We start from the raw sequence: 21,252 nt of genomic DNA, 5'->3' as shown, positions 1-21,252 counted from the left end.
TATAAAAGATTATGTCCACATTCTCGAGTTTTACCAGTGCACACAAGAATAAAAGCCCCCTATCTAGAAAACACACTATACATAGATGATTAGATCATCTCTTACCTTCTCTTAAGGGAGCTAATAACATGGATATGCTTGTCAACATATATATGCACACTAAATCTAACACCCCCTCTCATCATCATGGTTGTGAATCTGTGTAGATATGTCAATGCAGATACTCCTTGTGTGGATCTCTGTAGTATCTCTAGAGGATATCTTCATGTACGCATCAAAATCCATAACTTGCTTCAAACCTTTCCATGATGTCCTACAACCTTCTGGTACCATGTATATATCTTGGAATTTGTAGAGGAAGGAACAAAACCATGTGAGAAAAAACATGCTCTAGGAGTGTCACTAATCATGTGCTAACTCAAACTTTGAGCTTTCGACATACGACTAATCTAAATACCATTGCCATGTGGACTTCCACCAAGGACAAACATGTTTTGCTTAGTATAGTAAGCTAAACCATGATCGATCAATGCACAACCACATAGCAAACTGGGTTCATATCCGTGTAGGTGCTTCAGTAATAGAGATGTCACCATCTTTCATCTCTTCCAAACTCTAGGTTGTAGCTCTATCTTGCCCAGAGAAGAAAATGTAAAAGGACCTCATGAAAAATTATGTCTAGATCTATACCAAGGACTCACATTGGTGCTCTCAATCTTAGCATTGTGTTTGGACTACCATAAAGCCACAACCGCCTCTGTTTGAGAAAAATTGAGCAATCCCAATCCATTTTCATTAATCTTGCATTGTCTTGTCTTGTCACCTTTGGCTAGTTCCCCATACACAACATTCAACATTCCTAAGATACTTCTTGCATCATGAACACCCTCTAAGCATAAAGATCCTAATGCCCAAAATGGTCTCTCAACTTCTCCTAAAAGTGAAGAAGTGCCAACAAGTGTGAATCATCCACATATTACCCCATTCTCACCTCCAAGCAAGTGTGAATCATCCACATCTTACTCCACCCTCACCTCCAAGCCACGGACAGTCATCGTCCTAGTGGTGTGAAAAGCCACCAGTGTGTGAAAGATAAGCCACCATGAATAGCAAGAAATCAACCTAGCCAATGGTCATGGAATAGCCCAGAAACAAGCCAATGTTAGCCCTACCATGCTCTCTGTGTAGTTTGGCTACCTTGCCTTTGTTGCCATCGATGTGCTGCCATGGCCTACAACCACACCCCCATGTATAGCTCTTGCTGCCGGGTTCCACCCACCAAAAAGAAACGCAAGAGTCAAGCTCATCAAAGCTTAGGCTATGATACCATGTATGAATATATGACAATGGATTATGCAACAACATCAAGACCAAAAATACAAACTAGCGCTTACAAAGATCTAGATCCTACTCTCACATGACTCTCATGGGTGATATGTGAATACAAAATCTAAGGGTCCTATTTATAGTGGTTTGGGATGGCCAACCTTAGTCAACTTGACCACTGAACCAAACTAGAACCATGTCCACACATGAATCACGAGCTTATGTCCATGTGCTCAAGTTGTAGGCGTGCCAACACACAACACACATATACAAGCTTATGTCCATGTGCTCAAGTTGTATGCATGCCAACACAACACACATATACAAGCTTATGTCCACGTGATCAAGTTGTAGGCATGCCAACACACAATGCACATATATAAGCTTATGTCCACGTGCTCAAGTTGTAGGCGTGCCAACACACTAGACACAAATCATTATGTCTTCCAAGGGAGCTCACAATATGGAGATGCCCATCAACACATGTCTATTCAAACTAAATCTAATAATATCCTCATGTGTGAGTTCCTATTTCTTTCTTGATTTGATGACCTTAGCACACTATTATCGTATAATATATATGATGAATATAGACATAAAAACTTTAAAAAATGTTGTACTTCCAAACACCATTCTTGGTGAAAGAAAAAAAAACACTGAAACTAGAAAAGCTTGTGATTTTGTCTTGGAAGCTTGCTAAAAAGCCCAAAAAATACACCCCTATTTATTTAGTAATATGAATGAATAATATGTTTACATATATAAAATAAAACACATGTAATATGTTAAACGTTATTACATAAATGCATGCATACATACAACACAAAATGTTTTGCATTTATATTTCAAATCTTGCCTAAAAAGCCCCCTAATTCAAGTAGCAATATCATGAAATTTTATTTTTGTCTAAGAAAACACACTTGTGATTATGTTCGACTTTCTAGTTTAAATAAATTTGAAGTCATTTGTTTTTGTGTGTTTGAAATAGTATTGGAGACGTGAAGTATTCCTTCTAAGGCAACAGATATGCTACCTAGAGAGACTACAAAGGTACCCACATAACCTTCATAGACTTGAAAGTCACCACAAATAAACTAAATTTTTACTCTAAGGAATTATGACACTTGTTTTTAAAAATTTCTTAGCTACATGCAAGGTGAGAATCTCATGTCCTTGAGTCTCAATGAGATACAAAAGATTGAAAGTAGACTTGACATTGCACTAAACAAGACAAGAGGCAAGAAGGCAAGCATATATTTTATTTTAGTAAAGTTTTATGTGAAAGAAATGGTGTTCATTATATTAAAGGATCTTTTTACTTCATATGAAATAATTTTTATATTTGCTGATGCAGGCACAACTATTACAAAAAGAATCTCATGAAATGCAAGAAAGGGTAAGCTTCGTGGGACAAAATATTTTTTTCTAATATACACAAATTGGTAAATATTATTACTAGTCTCTCATATGTTTTTTATCACATGAGAGATAAAGCTTGCATAATTAAGGAAAATAGAACAATAAAAGAACTCTATGAGAGACACATTAGGTAGTGTGTAGGAACATTATTCTATCAAGTGTTATAATATTTTTATAAGAGAAAATTTAAGACTAGTTTTTTTTAAGTACCAAAAATCTTTTTAATGCATATTGTCTTATCTATGTTATCTTTTTCCAATGTAGCCTCCTAAGTTGCCTATTAGAAAGCCAACCTTTGACTTCGAAGTCCAAGAAATTATAATCAATGATTTTTGGAGTACTCTTGGAATGAGATAGACTTCAAGTTCATAACATGATGGACTCTTCTAAATATGGGTCCCAAATTTCTTTTCTCTATTAATTTCTTTTTTGACAAGGGATCCAACCTTTGAGATGGAAGCTTGAAAAAAAAAAAACTGTCTACTTTGTCTCTCTCTCTCTCTCTCTCTCTCTCTCTCTCTCTCTGTCTACTCTGTCTACTCTCTCTCTCTCTCTCTCTCTCTCTCTCTCTCTCTCTCTCTCTCTCTCTCTCTCTCTCTCTCTCTCTCTCTCTCTCTCTCTCTACTCTGTCTACTCTCTCTCTCTCTCTCTCTCTCTCTCTCTCTCTCTATCCTCGAGAGAGAAGGCTCTCACTGTCTCTCTTGTGCGCACTGTATCACAGAGAGAGCATGCTTTGTCTCTCTCTTGGACAGAGTAGGCACTCTCTCTCTCTAGCGTGCGACATGTCCTTGACCACATAGCAGGCCCCCTCTCTCTCTGTCTCTCGCGGGGCTGAGAGGCATTCTAGCTCCACCTATCATGGAGCGGGAACACGCTAAGGTTCAAACATTGGGGTTGAACCTTAGCATATCCATTAATTAGTGCCCCACCTATCATGGAGAGGGAACACGCTAAGGTTCAAACATTGGGGTTGAACCTTAGCATATCCATTAATTAGTGCCTGCTTGTGGGCCCTAATTAATGGATATATCACTACCCTGAATAATATATCAATAGAAAGAAATAGGAGCAATTGACGAGTTATGCATGACTAGGAAAGAAAGAGCAAAGAGAATACAAATGTTGTAATAGTGCTTGTTGATATGGTTGATAAATCAAATCATGGATGTCCATAGCATGAGTTTTACAGGGATTCAAGGTAGAAAAGCTTTGGAGTAGTAGTCATTTAAATTTATGTTTAAATCTCCTCCTTTCCTTGTTTTCTTCATCTTTACGAATTATTTGTTCTTCCTTCTTGCTACCCTTTCTGTCTGTTCTTTCTTTAATTCTTGCTTCTCATTCTTTTCTTTTTCCCAATCTTGATCAGGACTCTTCTCCTTTCCTTTTTTTTTCTTCATCTTTGCAAATGTCTTCCTCACACTTCTCGCTTGTTTTCTTACTTGGCATGATTCTTTCTGATTCCTTATCTCGATCATTGCTTTGGTGTCCACACTTCTGTTCTCAATTTCTCAGCTTTTCTTTGACTACCTTGTTGTCTTGAAGACTCTTAAGCTTTCTTTGACTACCTCACACTTTCTTGTTATCTCATTGGCCTCTTGAGCTTTGCTTTTGTTCTTCCTTATGAATCTCATCTTCCCTAGGAATTTCAGCTTTTGATTTTATTTTTTCTAAGAGTTTTCCAACTTTCAAGCATTATTCCTTGAGTATAGGTGATTTGTTCATAGTGTTCTTCTTTTCCTTAGCATTTTCATTATCTTTTCATTTATTGGTGCACAGTCCATTGTAGTGGATCTCCTGGTTATCCTTGTCTTTTTATTGGATTCTTTTTGAGATTTTGCCAACTTTTGAGCTTTATTATCTCGAGTATAGGTGATTTTTTCATTGCCACCTTGGCCTCACAGTGTGCTTTGTTTCTTGGCATATTCATTGTCTTTTCATTTCTTGGTACACAGTCCATCATCACCCGATGTTGCAATGGATGTTTCGTTTAGGCATCTCCATGTCCTCTTTTATCTTTTGTAGTTGTTTTATGATTTTTTACGCCTCTTTCTTTTTTTGTAGACCATCTTGGCAATCCATTTTCCTTGATTGGTCCTGTTTGTTTTTACATTGCATGATTGACATTTGCTTTTATAATGCATGATTGATACTATTAAGGTTATTTTGGGCTCTTACACATTTGGCTAAACAGCTTCTCTAATTGGGTAATGCTTGAACTCACAACATACTCCCCCATCCCTCTAATAAATGGACCTATTTTGATACATAGATTTTCACCATTTAATAATCGATGATCTTTTTACACAAATAGGGTTTGAATGCCCTAAAGGGTTTTTAATGTTTTAGAATGTCCAATCTTCTTGGGCAAGGTTTTCTTGAGGAAAGTTCTCCTTCTTCTTCATTGCATGTAAAGTCTTCTTTTTCAAGAAGAAATCCTTCTCTAAGTGATTGCTTGTGCCACAATAGTTGCACTTAACCTTGCCCTTTATAAAAAAATGAGCACAAACAGAGTAGACACATGTGGGTAGGTGGCCTTGACCCAGCCAGCCCCCCCAATCCCTCCTCAAACCCATGCACAATACCATAAAAGTGGAGCATTAACGGGGGACAAGGGCTTTGATTAGCCCTTTACACTAAGGGTATTTTTACCCTTTATAGTAGGGTAAGTTGCTCAGTACACTAAGTGATGGGCTCTCTCGCTGGGTGGACAATATGTCCGGAATCCTCCCTACTCACTACAAATACAAAAGATAAACAGAATGAAACACAACACAAAGGAGACAAGACTGCAAAGAGGAACAAGACACTTGTACTATTATGAGAACACTGATACAAGTTGTCATTGTACCATGCACACTTAGTAGTGGTCATAGTAGTGAAGAGAGAGACGATGTGTAGCTCAGCCTAATACAAGTGATTGTAGAATAGACTACAAGGTGTGAGAAGAGGTGTGCAACAGGAATGTCTGAGAGACAGAAAGCCAGAGACGAGGCCATGCACAGGCTTGGTCCTGTGATCATATAGGCTTGCCGTGGAGTAGGCAGCATCTACTATCTCTGGAGATGCCCTTGGCATGGCGTAACTAGAGTGTTAGTGTGGCATCACACGGAATCTACTATATCTGGAAGACGTCGTTAATGAGTGGCAATGCACCAACAGTGTGGTGGTGACACCTTCAATGATGATGCTGCACTATGGCTTTGGTTGAATCTATTGAGTTGTCCCACTGTGGGCACCCTTGTTGGTGGCTATAGGTTGCCCACCACTAGAGTTCTCACAGTCCTTGATGAGGAAAGAAAAAAAAACCACAAGGAATTCGAGCATGCTGATGTAAAAAGATGATTTTTTTTTGTGGGGTAGGATTCCACAGTATTGACTCCACATCAGGAATTATGTCCCCTTTGCGTCAAACTTCGGAGGCCAGAATCAAGGGCATAGGTCAGAAAGAATTCTATGAGATAGCTACTTTAGTAAACCAGTCCGAAAAAGTAAACCTGGCCAAAAAAGTAAGCTCGACCAAGAAAGTAAACGTGGCCATTTGTTGCCTTCCTAACATAGTCATGCCTGTAGCTAATGCACTGTCGCCCCCCCCCCCCAGCGTGGTGTTTAATTGCTGTTCATGCTAATAAGTTTGTCAGGCTCGAAGATGCAATCGAAATGCATTCCGCATGTGTGTGGATAGTATGAATGAATGGAGAGTTTGTCTTTCGACCATGGAAAGGGGTTGCCGGAGGAATTTGGGAAGGCATGGAATTAGAGGAATCGGAGGAGGTAAAGAGAGGATGCAGAATGTTCATATAGAAATAAGATTAGGTGGGGATAAGGATTCATATTTTTTTAAGGATTCCGGTAGAAGTGATTGTGCAAGGAATCAGTAATGAGGAGTCAGGTGGAAGAAATTTAGGGGAAAGGAATCATGCGAGAGTAACTAGAGGGGAGCAATGAATTGAGAGGAAGTAGAGCCGAGGGAGGAGAAGGAAGGAGTCAGCAAGAGGAATCATGAGAGAGGAGTAAGGGGAGCACGGAGGAATCAGAGAAGAGGAGTCAGTTGGGAGGAAGTAGAGAAAGCAAGGTCAGAGGAGGAAGATGCAACAGAGTCAAAAGGTTTAAAGGGGCCAGAGGAGAGGAGTCAGGAGGAGAAGGAAGGAGTCAACAAGAGGAATCATGAGAGAGGAGTAAGGGAAGCACGCAGGAATCAGAGAAGAGGAGTCAGTTGGGAGGAAGTAGAGAAAGCAAGGTCAGAGGAGGAAGATGCTACAGAGTCAAAAGGTTTAAAGGGGCCAGAGGAGAGGAGTCAGGAGGTTCAGAGGAGTCAAGAAGAAGGATAGAGATTGAGAGGAGTTAGGAGGTTTGAAAGGAGTGAAGAAGAAGGAGGTTTAGAGGAGTTAGAGGGGAGGATTCAAGAGGTTTAGAGGCACCAAGAAGAAGGATAGAGATTACATTGTGGTAGGGAGGGAGGAGAGAGATATACCATAGAATCTAAAAGAGATGTACCATAGAGGCAGGGAGTGAGTAGGTGAGGATGAAGCCATATGGCAAAAGTGGATTATCCCACGTGGTGTTGAGAAGTGTGGTGCCATAGAGCACATGTAGAGGCAGAGAGTGAGTAGGTGAGAATGAAGCCATATGGCAAAAGTGGATTATCCCACATATGCATGGACCAAGAAAAGATGTACTCTACCCATATAAAAGGGGTAATTTTCAAGCAATGGAAGTATGAAGCACTTGCACACATCTCAAGCCTCTTTATGAGTACAAGTCTTAAGCTTGTGACCTAATTGTGCCTGAGTCTAATGCGTACACTCATCATTATGAGTGCACTTAGGCACCATCCATCATAGGTTTAAATAAATCATGTGTCGTTAGTGTGCGGTTAGTGTGTCATTAGAGTAATTAGCTTCTTGTAGGAGGTACCATAAATCTTAACAAAGCTTACCAACCTTTGAGAGCCAAGTTACATAGGCCTTTGAGCCATGCTAGTGTTAAGACTCTGAACCTATTGATGCCAAGCTCACCAACCTCTGAGCCAATCTTACCAGCCTCTTAGCCAAGTTACATGAGCCTCTGAGCCTATAGCTAGAACATGCCAAGTTTAGACCAACATTGGAGCATGTGTATGCTTGCCTAGTGAAATTTCCTTATCACACTTCCACCTTTGCTTCGAAGGGGGGTTTTTTTGTATTTCAAAGTCTCATGTGTGAGTTTCCATCTTGTGTTTATACATGTCCTACCATACATGTTTGTACCCATGTTTGTATGTCCATCTTGTCTAGTTTGTATCCACTTATGTGTATGTGTGTGTAAAAACCACGGGTCATAATAATATCTAGATATTTGCGTGGGTGATGACATAAGCAATGATGTCAAGTCAAAGAGAATCTTTATACTAGACCTGTACATGTACTTCATTGAAAAATCAACTAAGATAATCATCTATCTCACCACGTCAATTAGTCATGTACTCTTTCTCTCTCTATCCTTGTATTTCTCTCTCTTCTCTCTCTCTCACCACTGACTGCTTCAACACAGTTAACCATGGTTACATCTTTGAGCCTCCATAGCTATGCTAACCCTAACCCTAATTATTCCTACACTTATTAGCTACTATTAGAGCCACCTCCTTCAATCTTTTAGAGAACAAATAGTAACCTTCTTTCCTTTCTCAAATAAAGAGCTTCAATGGAAGCTTGAAAAACACTAAAGACTTGATGATGACTTTGATACCAATGTTAGTTCACATAATGGAGCTGAACTCACACATACAATACTCAATGCTTCAATAGAAACTTGAAAAGCACTAAAGACTTGATGATGGCTTTGATAAAATGTTAGCTCACATAATGGAGCTGAAATAACACACATACAATGCTCAATGAGAAGAACATAGATAAGTTTATAATTTATATTTGTCATGTGAGTTGTAGAGTGCTTGGATTTTCCAAAAGGCTATTGATAAAAAAGCACTAAAACTCAAGTCTCCCAAAAGTCTATGCCAATTGAATGGTGACACAGAGTTGACAACATAGTTTCTAGAGACTTCCCTTGTTATAGTTATGTGAGGACTTATATATAAGAGAGATGACTGGTTCTTCTATTGTTGCTAATGATGTGCTAACTTACCCTATTGCTAATGACTTGCTTCTAACCTACCCTATTATGTTCCACAGGTAGCCTTTTCTATTCTATTTCTTTTGTTTAACCTTGTCATTTCAAATTTGCTTACTTTTCCCACATGTGCTAGTCCTTCTACTACTTTACTCCACCTTCTCTACTGCTTTGCTAACTTCTTCTTCTACTTGGTTATCTCCTTTTTCTTTTGCCACCTAAAGTTGCCAATTCTTCCACATTCCTTACACCTTCAAAGCCTATTACCAAGACTATATAGGCTTATTGTGTCTTTAACATTAGTTTGCTACCTTTACATGAAATAAAAGTGTCCTTTAAGGGGTTTTTCAAATGCTCCTATAAATAGGAAAAAATATTCATTGTTAAATTAGGCATTTTCATGTCACGTAAATATGTAGATAAAATGACAACCATCTCACTCAATACCCACTTTTCTAGAGAATTCAATAAAATGACCAAGGTATCAAAACATCTCACTCAACACCCACTTTTCTAAAGAATTTAATAAAACTTGAAGGAAAAAAGCTCCATCATCACAAGTGTAGTAAATTGTTTATGACGGGGAATCATTCAAGTCATGTGTATGTATAGGAGAGTCATTTTCATTAATAAAACTAAAATAATCAAAATGCCATGTTTTTCTGTGATATCTCAACCAATTCATAGAGTTATTTGAGTGGCATGGAAATGTCTAACTTGATAACAAATATATTTTTTCCTAGATTCTTTTCTAATATATATGAAATTCCAATAAGAAAAGCCTCATAAAATATACTAGAAACTTTCTAAAAGATTTTTAGAACATAAAAGTGTCTTAAGACACTTGAATGTCTAAGTAACAAACTAGTGTTAAGATAAATAAAGCATATTTCATTAATTTGGAGGCTCTTTGAGGATAAAATTAAACCTTTAATTATCCAATAAAACAAAATTATTCTCTATAGACACACCACATACAAATTTATAATCCCGAAATTTCTTTAGCAGTTATCATTTCATTACAAATTACTAGTTTTTCTTTTAATGTTTCTTTTAAAAACCTCTATATTCAAGGTAAAGTAAAAGCTCAATGAAAATTAGATTTTTTTTAATTTAAAAAATTGAACTTACAACCACATCACCTTATCAATTCCCTAGCCCCTTATCACTTAAAGTGTCACAAATTAACACTTCAAGTGCAAAAGACTAGTGCCACAAATAAAAGGTTTTGTCTTTTGTTTTTCCCTTTTAACTTGTAAAAGATTATAGAAAAAACAATGTTAATATATTTAAAAACAATTTAAGCTCTTTATTATGAGGATTTATTGCCTACAACATGGCAAGGACATTTGAGTTGAAATGAGGGAGTTATAAATATTTAACTTAGATCATTTAATTTCCTTGTTTAAATTTGGAAGAGACCCTACACATAAAAATCATTCATCGAGAAATGAGGCCTTATACATAGAAATCATTCATAGAAAAATGATGCCTTAATAATATATAGTTTTTTTATCAAACTACATTTGAGCATGCATGTGACATTTTCATGAGAACACAAAGTGATTTTCTTTGGGTAATTAGTGAGATTATCCATTTAGTGTGTAAAATTGCATTGTAAATTCTCTATCAAGGAACTGGTATAAACACTCCTTCAATTTACCTTTTTGTGTATCCCTAAAGATTTTCTATTTTTGTACCTTATATGAGGCAATGGAACTTAATCAAAGAGTTGACCATTTTTGCAAACTTGATATGCCCTTAAACATGAGTGCAAAAACAATATTTTGGACATTTTAAGGTGTTGTTGGACATGCTTCTAAAGGCATGTGAATAGTGGCATGAGTTAAGACTCACACACACACACACACAAACACACACACACACACACACACATATTAGAGCTACAACATTGGACTAGCATTATTGAGCAAGATTTCCAGTAGTGTTGGAAAAAGAATATAGATAATTGATAACACACGCATGCATAATAATTCTTCGTGTATAAAGAACTAGTTGGGGACCCGCTGAACTGCAAAATAGCAGTATGCTCCCCTCCTCCTTATACACTCCTGTTTCATGGCTACAAAGTAACACGTATGTATAAAGAACTAGTGGGGACCCGCTAAACTGCAAAATAGCAGTATGCTCCCCTCCTTATACACTCCTGTCTCATGGCTACAAAGTAACAAGTGTGTGAATGCTATGACAAAGGTAAGAATAGTGAGAATAATAGTATAAGACTTGTCTCATGGCTACAAAGTAACAAGTGTGTGAATGATATGACAAAGGTAAGAATAGTGAGAATAATAGTGCAAGACTCTACACAGAGAGAATGACTTTAATACATTTTTTTTGGGGGGCTCTCATGGCTACAAAGTAACACGTATGTATAAAGAACTAGTGGGGACCCGCTAAACTGCAAAATAGCAGTATGCTCCCCTCCTTATACACTCCTGTCTCATGGCTACAAAGTAACAAGTGTGTGAATGCTATGACAAAGGTAAGAATAGTGAGAATAATAGTGCAAGACTCTACACAGAGGGAATAACTTTAATACATTTTTTTTTGGGGGGTTTTTAGGCTAATGTATGAAATTGCAAAAAAAAGAAAAGAAAAAAAAAAGAAGAAGAAAAAAAAGAGAGATTGAATATTGCTCTCCTCTTTGCTTGGGCAGGAAGCAACTCTTTGGGAAGAGAACAATCTGCTAAAGCTCAAGGTAAGGTTCTTAATTATTTGTAGTTGTATGGAACGCATGTGACGCTATGGTTGGATGGGCGGCTGCAGCTTGCTGAGGCGACTGCATTAAAGGCGGGAAGTCTTCCCTCGCAAGCTTTGTGCACTGATGAGAGCATCCAAGCGTGTCCGGCCAGCACCGGCTCATCTTCCACAGGACGCTGCTCTCATGGAGGGGGAGCTCCCAGATCATCAACCCAAGAAGACTGTGCGGCCGTTTCTTTACAGCTGGGGTACATCTTGTGATTACAGCATGTTTTCAAGCTTCAAAAGCAGCTAAATGTGAATCTCAAACCGCTTGTCATGCTCCCAGGCTCGGGCTCTTTCCAAGAAATGCACAGTAACACCATATTGGTGCATGAATATGGCACACTCATCTCAGAAGGCAGAGATCAAGACGGTGTTTGCTGGCAACAAAATATATGCTTTCCACCTTGTTACTGTATTATATATATAGGATATGGTGATCGCCTCCTTGAACAAGTTATGTAAGATAGCAGTAGCTTTTGACATACACGGACACTTTAGAGTTTTTTTTTTCTTATTTTCCAAACTTTTTTTGTTTTCCTTGAAAAAACATACCACTGCGCGCGGTGTCATAGAAGTTTTCGACATCACTTAGTAGACTTTGTCCTCGGAAGATGTGGTTGAAGAAGATTTGAGGTCACAGGAAGAAAAGAATGCAAGGCTTGGGATGATCTGCATGGCAACATTAATAATGAGTAACATGTTCTTGAGCAACAAGCAAAAGTTAACAAGGAAATAGCTGAACAAGAAATTATGAAATCAGGGATAAGACTGGTTAACCTTCCCAAAGATGCTACAAAGTTGAAGATTAATATGCGGATCAAACTTAGAAATAGGTACAAGTCTACTATTCAATAGGTACAAGTTTACTATTCATGAACTGAGTTAAAAAAATATGCCTATGGTTATGACCACGGTCTTAAGCACAATGACGCGCATACAAACCATCTAAAGCTATATGTTGGCTCTGGAAGTAAAATTGCATGTGATTAGACAGTTACTTACATAACAAAAGTATTATTATTATTTCTTCTTCTTTTTTGTTTCTTTTGTGAAATGAAGAGTGATAAGCTACCATCCCGTAGAGACCAGAGCAATGGCCTAGTGACTCCCGCCAAGGATATCAAGAATTGCTAAGGGCCTTTGACGACAATGGTTTTATAGTGACGCAAAGACACAAGGTTCCACCCTATGAGAAATCAAGGCATCGGTCTTATGGTACCATTGCTAGTTTTCCAAATACCTACCAGGATTTCACATGGTGATGGCTATCTTCTTGGTCATGTTTTTTTAAAATTGTTTTCTTTTGTTTTATTTTTATATTTTTTTAATATTTTAACAACCATCTTTTTCACTCACACATTACCTAGAGAGCTAAAATATAGCTAAAGATGGTTTGATAAATATAAAGTGGAGTACTTGGCATACTCCTTTGGCATTCTTTATCTTTAGATACATAATCATAAGACTAGGTTGATTTAAAAGAAAAGATGCTAGCATTAATATTTATCTTAGAAGCTACTAAGAGAAAGGCAAACTAGTCCAGTGTAATGAAATTATGCTCTTTAAGGGAACAATTGAAGTATAGAATGCAAAAAAGAGATGTATGAAGAGCGAGTTTCGAATAGACCTGTTCAACTTGAAGCTCATGAAGTCATTGCTTATCCTTTTTCTCTTGATGTTAGTGAAGGACTTTGTAGCTATTTGTCAAAAATGAAGATTTTTGTGTAGGTGTCTGCTTGTAGAAGACTTTGTTGTCGCATCATGATAGACCTGAAAGAAAAATCCTCTAGGAAAGCTCTATACATGTTGATTAGCCAAGACTATGAAAGTATGTGCTTGCTTGTCATTTGATTATTACTCTCTTCTCTTACTCTTTTTTTTTGTTTTTTATTTTTTTTGGGTATTTTTGTGATATGAAAGAAATAAATAATGTTTAAGCTATGTACAAAGTATTAATGCTATACATACTGGGCCAATACCACTTTTTATGGTTTTAAATTTTCCAACAAGCTCCCTCTTGATGTGAACGTGGTGAATGTCTGGGTGTATGGTGCCTTAGAGGGTTTTAAGAAAGATGTGACTATTTCCTTGGGTCACCACCTCAAGTTTTTTCTTTACTCACTTTTGGTGTAAGCTTGATTATGTAACCATCCTTTCCAAATGCTATGTTGAGAAGGCCTAGGTGATGGTGCACATGTGAGTTCTTGAGAAGTGCTTACATCCACCTAAAGAGGTGACAATGTGCTTTCATAAGAGTGAATTTGGCTTAGGTACTCTTCATGATGTATTGGTATGTCTATTTCCTTTTGAGGGGGTGTTCAACCAATTTGAAAGATTTGGAGTTCAGTAGCCTTTTTTTGACTCCCACTCCCCTGAGCTTTGTTGTACCCTCAAAATATTTTTAGGTAGCCAAGTTTAGAGAGGTGGAGATGTTGTAGACACATCCATAAGTGCCTTGGCCTTGGCTAGTCTCAATGAAGCAATTGCTACTTGGTGTGATGGTTGTTGAGATTACAAGCTTGATGACAACTAGAGCTAGGCACGATATGTGCTGGCATGGTAGATAGCAGCATGTGTGTGACAATAAATGGCCGCGTCCAGCTGGCCACAGTCTGTGGACATTAGATAGGGTTATTTAGTGTGTGAACACAACACATTTAGTGTGTGGTGTGTAGTTCTCTTCTATTATGCATTGTGTGAAAGTGGATATGGCTTCGCTCTTTGGTTAGGGTTATACTAATGGATTAGGGTTTGCTCTCTTGTGTGTGTGCTCTCTCTTTATCAGTCTTTTATCATGGTATCAGAACCTGGTGCTCTCTATTAGGGTTTTGTGAGTGAGTAAAGAAGAGGGAAAAATTCTGTTTTGGAGCTATCCATTGGAACTTGGAGATTGGAGCAAAGAGAAGCTAGGAGCACACCCCTACTCCACAGATCTGAAAGCTAAGGACCACGGGTAAGCAAAGCTAAACACCCTTGAGCGGATTGCAGGTGATGATTTGACACAAGCAAAGCAGGATTTGAGTTGCCCAAAGCAAGTGAAAATTCTGGTTTTTTGCAAGCTTTAATGGAAGCTTGAGAGCTTGATTGGAAAGAGGTAAATGCATGTATTAGGTGAAGGACACATGTATAAGTGGAATTGTGATATGTAATAGCAACTCACAGGAGCAAGCACAACAATCGATTTGAAGCTATTTGATGCATTGCAAAAGAGGATAAATCACTGTTTTGGAACCCTCACAAAACAGAGGATACATGCTATGACATCACAAAGGGAGAGTGATCATATTTGGTATATGGATCTTGGAGTGTCAAACCACATGACATGCCATTGTGAGTTGTTTAACAAGATGACGCCTACACATCATGGCTATGTTGCTACTGGGGATGATACTCAACATCCTATTACACGTTGGTAGAGTAAAAACCATGTCAGATGTGTTGTATGTGCCAACAATTACAAAGAGACTTACATCAGTTGGTCACGCATGATGGTAGAGTAAAAACCATGTCAGATGTGTTGTATGTGCCAACAATTACAAAGAGTCTTACATCTGTTGGTCAAATGGTGGATCAAGGAATGCAATTCAGGTTCAATCAACATGGCCATTTTGTTGAGGACTTCAAAATTTGTTGCAAGTTAATTGCAAAGGAGAAGAAAGAAGGTAGATTGTTTAAATTGAGTGCGGGCATTCCAGAGTTGAAGTCTGCCATGTTTTCAAAAAGTCAAGGGGTTGTGCCAGACATTGATATTTGGCATAAGAAAGTTGGGCATGTGAATATCCAAAAGTGGGGCCTTGAGTTTGTAGGAACCATTAGTCCAATGGATTGACACACAGGCACAATACATCATAGCAGCCCCACGAACTATTTCATGAAATGGGTCAAAGCTAGAGCCACCCGTAAGGCTGATGCAAGAACCATTGCAAAACTCCTTTACGATTGTGTGACAAAGTCACACACTTCATCAATGAAGTTACACAATTCTTGCAACAATCATTCTTGGTCACTCACATGAAATCCTTCCCCTACTACCCCCAAGCCAATGGCCAAGCCGAAACCATGAATAAAACCCTATGTACTATCTTGACCAAGACAATCGAGGCCAAACCAAAACGATTGGGAATAAAAGTCGCAAAAGAAGCACTTTGGGCATATCGTATTAGCATACAAAGTAGCACTTAATTCCAATTGCACATTAGAAAGTTCTTTTTGAATTTCTATTTCAGCGAAAATCGTTTTACACACTAGGAGGATTTTTATATCCAAAAATATCTCAATTTTGAATTACCTCCCTCTAGATATTTTCTCTCTCTAGGCCTAAACAAGGTAAAATAGGATCTTTCTTTTATTTCAAAGAGGGGAATAATTATAAGATCAAAAGGGGAGGTTCTTACACCTGTACACCTTAAAGGCTGGAGGGAGAAATCTTACATCCTACCCCACTTAAAAAATGCAAGATGTCCTCATCTCACAAAATTAGAGGATAACTCTTTTCCTTAAGATCCAACTGATTTTGGGGTTCCTTATAGTCTGGTGAACCCAATAGAATCCTAGGATAAACATCCATTATATAGAACTCATCATTAGATAACAATTCACTCAGATTATAACATTCAAATCCTTATCACAATAATGGTCCATTAGACCGAACTTTCTATCTTGAACAGTCCTCCATGGGAATTTTCAATTATACAAATTTTTAATTTGACATCCCTTAACTTGATCTAGTGGGTCAAGTGTTAACAGTAGCAATCTATCAGCACAATCCACTAATCTCATAGTGGTTTGCTGAAGTTATTAATGTCATTCCAGTTATGAACATCATCACAGGGACTCGTCCCATTCATCCTCATTATGGTTTTGCTCAGCTTATTACATTTCAATCAAAATTCAAGAATCATTATTTTTCAATCAGAATCCAAATCAACTCATCAGTTCTTAACAACTAGAATTCAAAAATCATATCAACCACATTTGAATTCATCATCTGGATAGCATTTATGCTTATAATTTCAAGTCTTAGATTTACTCTTATATACTGCCAGTAAAGAGCTGCAGTTATACCCTCGATATATACGGGTAGTCATACGATCCTTGGAATTATAAGGTAAATACCATCATGTCTAGACCTCAAGCAAGTCAGGGATTCCATGCAATTGTGATACTTCCATTTGAAGACCCAATTACTAATTTATGAATTTCAGTCTCAATAACAATTTGAATGAATTTTATCACGCAATTACAATCTTTTACTGCTTCTTCATAAATTTTTGACATTTTTGGCTTCTCGGTTGATCCTCATTAGCCAATTTGCTCTGATACCAGCTGTAAGATCCCTGTCCCCACTGCGCAACGAATTCAAGGGTGCTAGCAGTGGAAGTAGCACTTCTTGCGCGGGGCACGATCCCACACCGGGGCCTCATCCACGGATATCCGTACTACAAGATACTAATCCATTGGTTCTTCCAAAACCAAACTCGGAAAAACTTCCCTTGTCCGGAAAGCACGGGCGATTCCTCCAAGATAAATGTTTCTCTAACATAGTCAAAAGCCTTAACTAACTGAACTGATCTGACCGAACCCGTAAGTCCCATAGGCAGACTAGGAAAAAGATTGCACTTGGATCATAGAGACCAGCGCTTTTTTTCTCATTGAGAGGCACAGCCGTTGATTCTTTTCCATAGAATAATTTTTATCAGGGATTTTATTCATCTATCGTACCATAACAGAATTGAGTCTCAATTTAGGGATCCATCAGTCCAGCCTAACCCCATCCAGTCCCGTGGGTTAGCCAACCGCTCAACCAATGTAGTGATGGGATCCAATTCAGAATTTGGTTAGGTTTTGTCCCGGGTACCAGGGAAAAGAGTTCCCAGGCCCCCTATCTGGATATTCATGCAAACTTAAAACTAGTCACACCACTTACACACCCAATAGGAAATTGTCTTTTTCACAGAATCAGTTATCTTTAAAAAACAATCTTTTAATGAAACCATTGTGTCAGTGATCATAATCCTCAAAATCTCCAATTGAATCCTTATTTCCAATCATTCCTTCATGGATGTACCTATAGAATCATTGGCAACCAGAATGCTCACCACCTATCCACTTAGGAGCCTTTTCGATAGTTCCTAGCTCAAAGTAACCGGCAATATATTCACATATCAAAAATGGAATCTCCGTTGAAGATCAGCAAGATCAATCAACGGATCCATGTAAAAGAGCCATGGACTCATTCGTTTTGAGGACCAGCAAGGTCAATCAACCAGATCCATGTCCGAATTCAGAAAATAACTAAGACTTACTCTTGTTCCAATAGCACGTGTGGGTATCGTCGTTGACCCAGAGCAGCCCGAGCACCGTATGGTCAGCACCCTCTAGGATCCTTCGCAGGTGACCTAGTGCTTCACTCATAGGCCCCTTCCGTGGTCCCTCATCCACCGTACCTGAAGCTCACCATTTTAATCGAACCGAGGCTGGTCAAGACCTCGACCGACTTTGCTATGCGAGACGTCCTCCAATGACTCTCCGTCAGTTGTTGCAACTTTATCAGATTAGGTCTCCACAACCTCATTCACAAGACGGTCAAAATGCTTCTTCACCATTCTTGACATAAAACAGTCATTTAAAAACAGTTCAAAAATACAGTTTCTATAATAAACTCTCGTCTTTCCACATTGCTCCACATCAAACCACATTAATTAATTCCACAACCATTTCATAAGTATTCGTATTCTCATCCAATCACATTATTTTCATCTCATAAGTATTCCTATTCTCATCCAATCACATCATTTTCATCTCATCACATCTTTCCTCAATTTATCCTCATCGGATCTCATCCACTCGCATCTACCCATATCCACATCTCATCACATCACATTCATTCACATCTCATCCATTCAGACCACATCACATCCATTCATTCACATCTCATCCATTCAGACCACATCACATTCACATCTCATCCATTCAGACCACATCACATTCACTCACATCACATCTTATTCATTTTACCTCACATCTCATTCATTCACATCTATCCCGATTTATATCCCATCACATCACATTCATTCATATCCATCACATTCACTTTCATTCATATCCATCACATTCATTCTCATCACCATTATATCACATCACTTCTATCCACATCATATCTCATTCATATGGCATCTCATCTCATTCATCCACATCCATTCAGACCACATCACATTCACTCACATCTCATCCATTTAGACCACATCACATTCACTCATCACATCACATCTCATTTACCTCACATCTCATTCATTCACATCTATCCCGATTTACATCCCATCACATCACATTCATTCATATCCATCACATTCACTTTCATTCATATCCATCACATTCATTCTCATCACCATTATATCACATCACTTCTATCCACATCATATCTCATTCATATGGCATCTCATCTCATTCATCCACATCCATCCTCATCAGATCTCATCCACTCGCGTCTACCCATATCCACATCTCATCACATCATATTCACTCACATCTCATCCATTCAGACCACATCACATTCAGACCACATCTCATCCATTTAGACCACATCACATTCACTCACATCACATCTCATTCATTTTACCTCACATGTCATTCATTCACATCTATCCCGATTCACATCCCATCACATCACATTCATTCATATCCATCACATTCACTTTCATTCATATCCATCACATTCATTCTCATCACCATTATATCACATCACTTCTATCCACATCATATCTCATTCATACACATCTCATTCATACACATCTCATCTCATTCATCCACATCCATCCAATTGTTCACATGTACGACTACTCGCATCTATCCATACATTAATATCTATCACTTTACATCCACATCACATTCTTATTCTTTCATCTCATCTCTTTACATCACATCACATTCTTTCACATACACATCTATATCCATTCCTTCACATACATCCACATCCATTCTTTCACATACTCATTCACATCCATTCTTCTTATACACATTCACATACACATCTATATCCATTCTTTCACATACATCCACATCCATTCTTTCACATACTTATTCACATCCATTCTTCTCATACACATTCACATCCATTCTTCACATACACATCCTTATCCATTCTTTCACATACTCATTCACATCCATTCTTCACATACACATTCACTCACATCTCTTATCATTCATTTACACTCTGATTCACATGACATCACATCTCATCCATTCATTCACATTTATCTGATTCACATCACATCTCATTACATCTATTCACCTCACATCTCATCACCTCTATTCACATCACATCAATCCATCCATTCATTCCCATCTATCTGATTCACATCACATCTCATCACATCTATTCACCTCACATTCTCATCAATCCATCCATTCATTCCCATCTATCTGATTCACATCACATCTCATCACATCTATTCACCTCACATTCTCATCATCTCTATTCACATCACATCCATCCATTCATTCATTCCCATCTATCTGATTCACATCACATCTCACATCTATTCACCTCACATCTCATTACCTCTATTCACATCACATCTATCTAATTCACATCACATCTATTTACCTCTCATCTCATCACCTGTATTCACATCACACCCATCCATCCAATCATCATCTATCTGATTCACATCTTATCTCATCACATCTATTCACCTCATATTCTTATCACCTCCATTCACACCACATCCATCCATCCATTCTTCTCATCTATCTAATTCCCATCACATCTCATCACATCTATTCACCTCATATTCTCATCACTTCTATTCACATCACATCCATCCATCCATTCGCATCTACCTAGTTCACATCCATCCATCCATCCAATCATCATCTACCTAGTTCACATCGCATCTACCTAGTTCACATCACATCCATCCATCCAATCATCATCTATCTAATTCACATCTTATCTCATCACATCCATCCATCCAATCATCATCTATCTAATTCACATCTTATCTCATCACATCTATTCACCTCATATCACTTCTATTCACCTCATATTCTCATCACTTCTATTCACATCAAATCTATCCAATCATCTATCTAATTCACATCTATTCACCTCACATCTCATCACTCTATTCACATCACACCCATCCATCCAATCATCTATTCACCTCATATTCTCATCACTTCTATTCACATCAAATCTATCCAATCATCTATCTGATTCACATCTTATCTCATCACATCTATTCACCTCACATCTCATCACTCTATTCACATCACACCCATCCATCCAATCATCTATTTGATTCACATCTTATCTCATCACATCTATTCGCCTCACATCTCATCACCTCTATTCACATCACATCACATCACACCACACCCATCTCATCGCCTCTATTCTCATCACATCTATTCACATCACATCACATCACACCCATCCATCCAATCATCTATCTAATTCACATCTTATCTCATCACATCTATTCTCCTCATATCTCATCACATCTATTCTCCTCATATCTCATCACCTCTATTCACATCACACCCATCCATCCAATCATCTATCTGATTCACATCTTATCTCATCACATCTATTCGCCTCATATTCTCATCACTTCTATTCACATCACATCTATC

At 38.0% G+C, this 21,252-nt stretch overlaps 1 protein-coding gene across 2 annotated transcripts in view; it reads left to right on the top strand.

The window, feature by feature from the left end:
- Nucleotides 1–12,130, top strand: part of LOC147622825 (agamous-like MADS-box protein AGL11) — a 55,908-nt gene extending 43,778 nt beyond the window's left edge. The window contains exons 3-8 of one of the 2 annotated variants that reach the window (XM_086822706.1): nt 2,315–2,376; nt 2,472–2,571; nt 2,681–2,722; nt 11,528–11,569; nt 11,638–11,819; nt 11,900–12,130. In XM_086822706.1, coding sequence (XP_086678832.1) covers nt 2,315–2,376; nt 2,472–2,571; nt 2,681–2,722; nt 11,528–11,569; nt 11,638–11,819; nt 11,900–11,930 — 459 coding nt within the window. In that variant the 3' untranslated portion in view covers nt 11,931–12,130. The remainder of the gene's footprint in view (nt 1–2,314; nt 2,377–2,471; nt 2,572–2,680; nt 2,723–11,527; nt 11,570–11,637; nt 11,820–11,899) is intronic. The other variant, XM_086822707.1, reaches the window with a different exon arrangement.
- Nucleotides 12,131–21,252: the final 9,122 nt, after the last annotated feature.

Source organism: Cibotium barometz, chromosome 28, assembly GCF_041138505.1.
Source record: "Cibotium barometz isolate CiBa-2024 chromosome 28, ASM4113850v1, whole genome shotgun sequence".
NCBI lineage: Eukaryota > Viridiplantae > Streptophyta > Polypodiopsida > Cyatheales > Cibotiaceae > Cibotium > Cibotium barometz.
The sequence above is the reverse complement of the archived record's forward strand: the minus strand, read 5'-3'. Positions and strand labels throughout refer to the sequence as shown.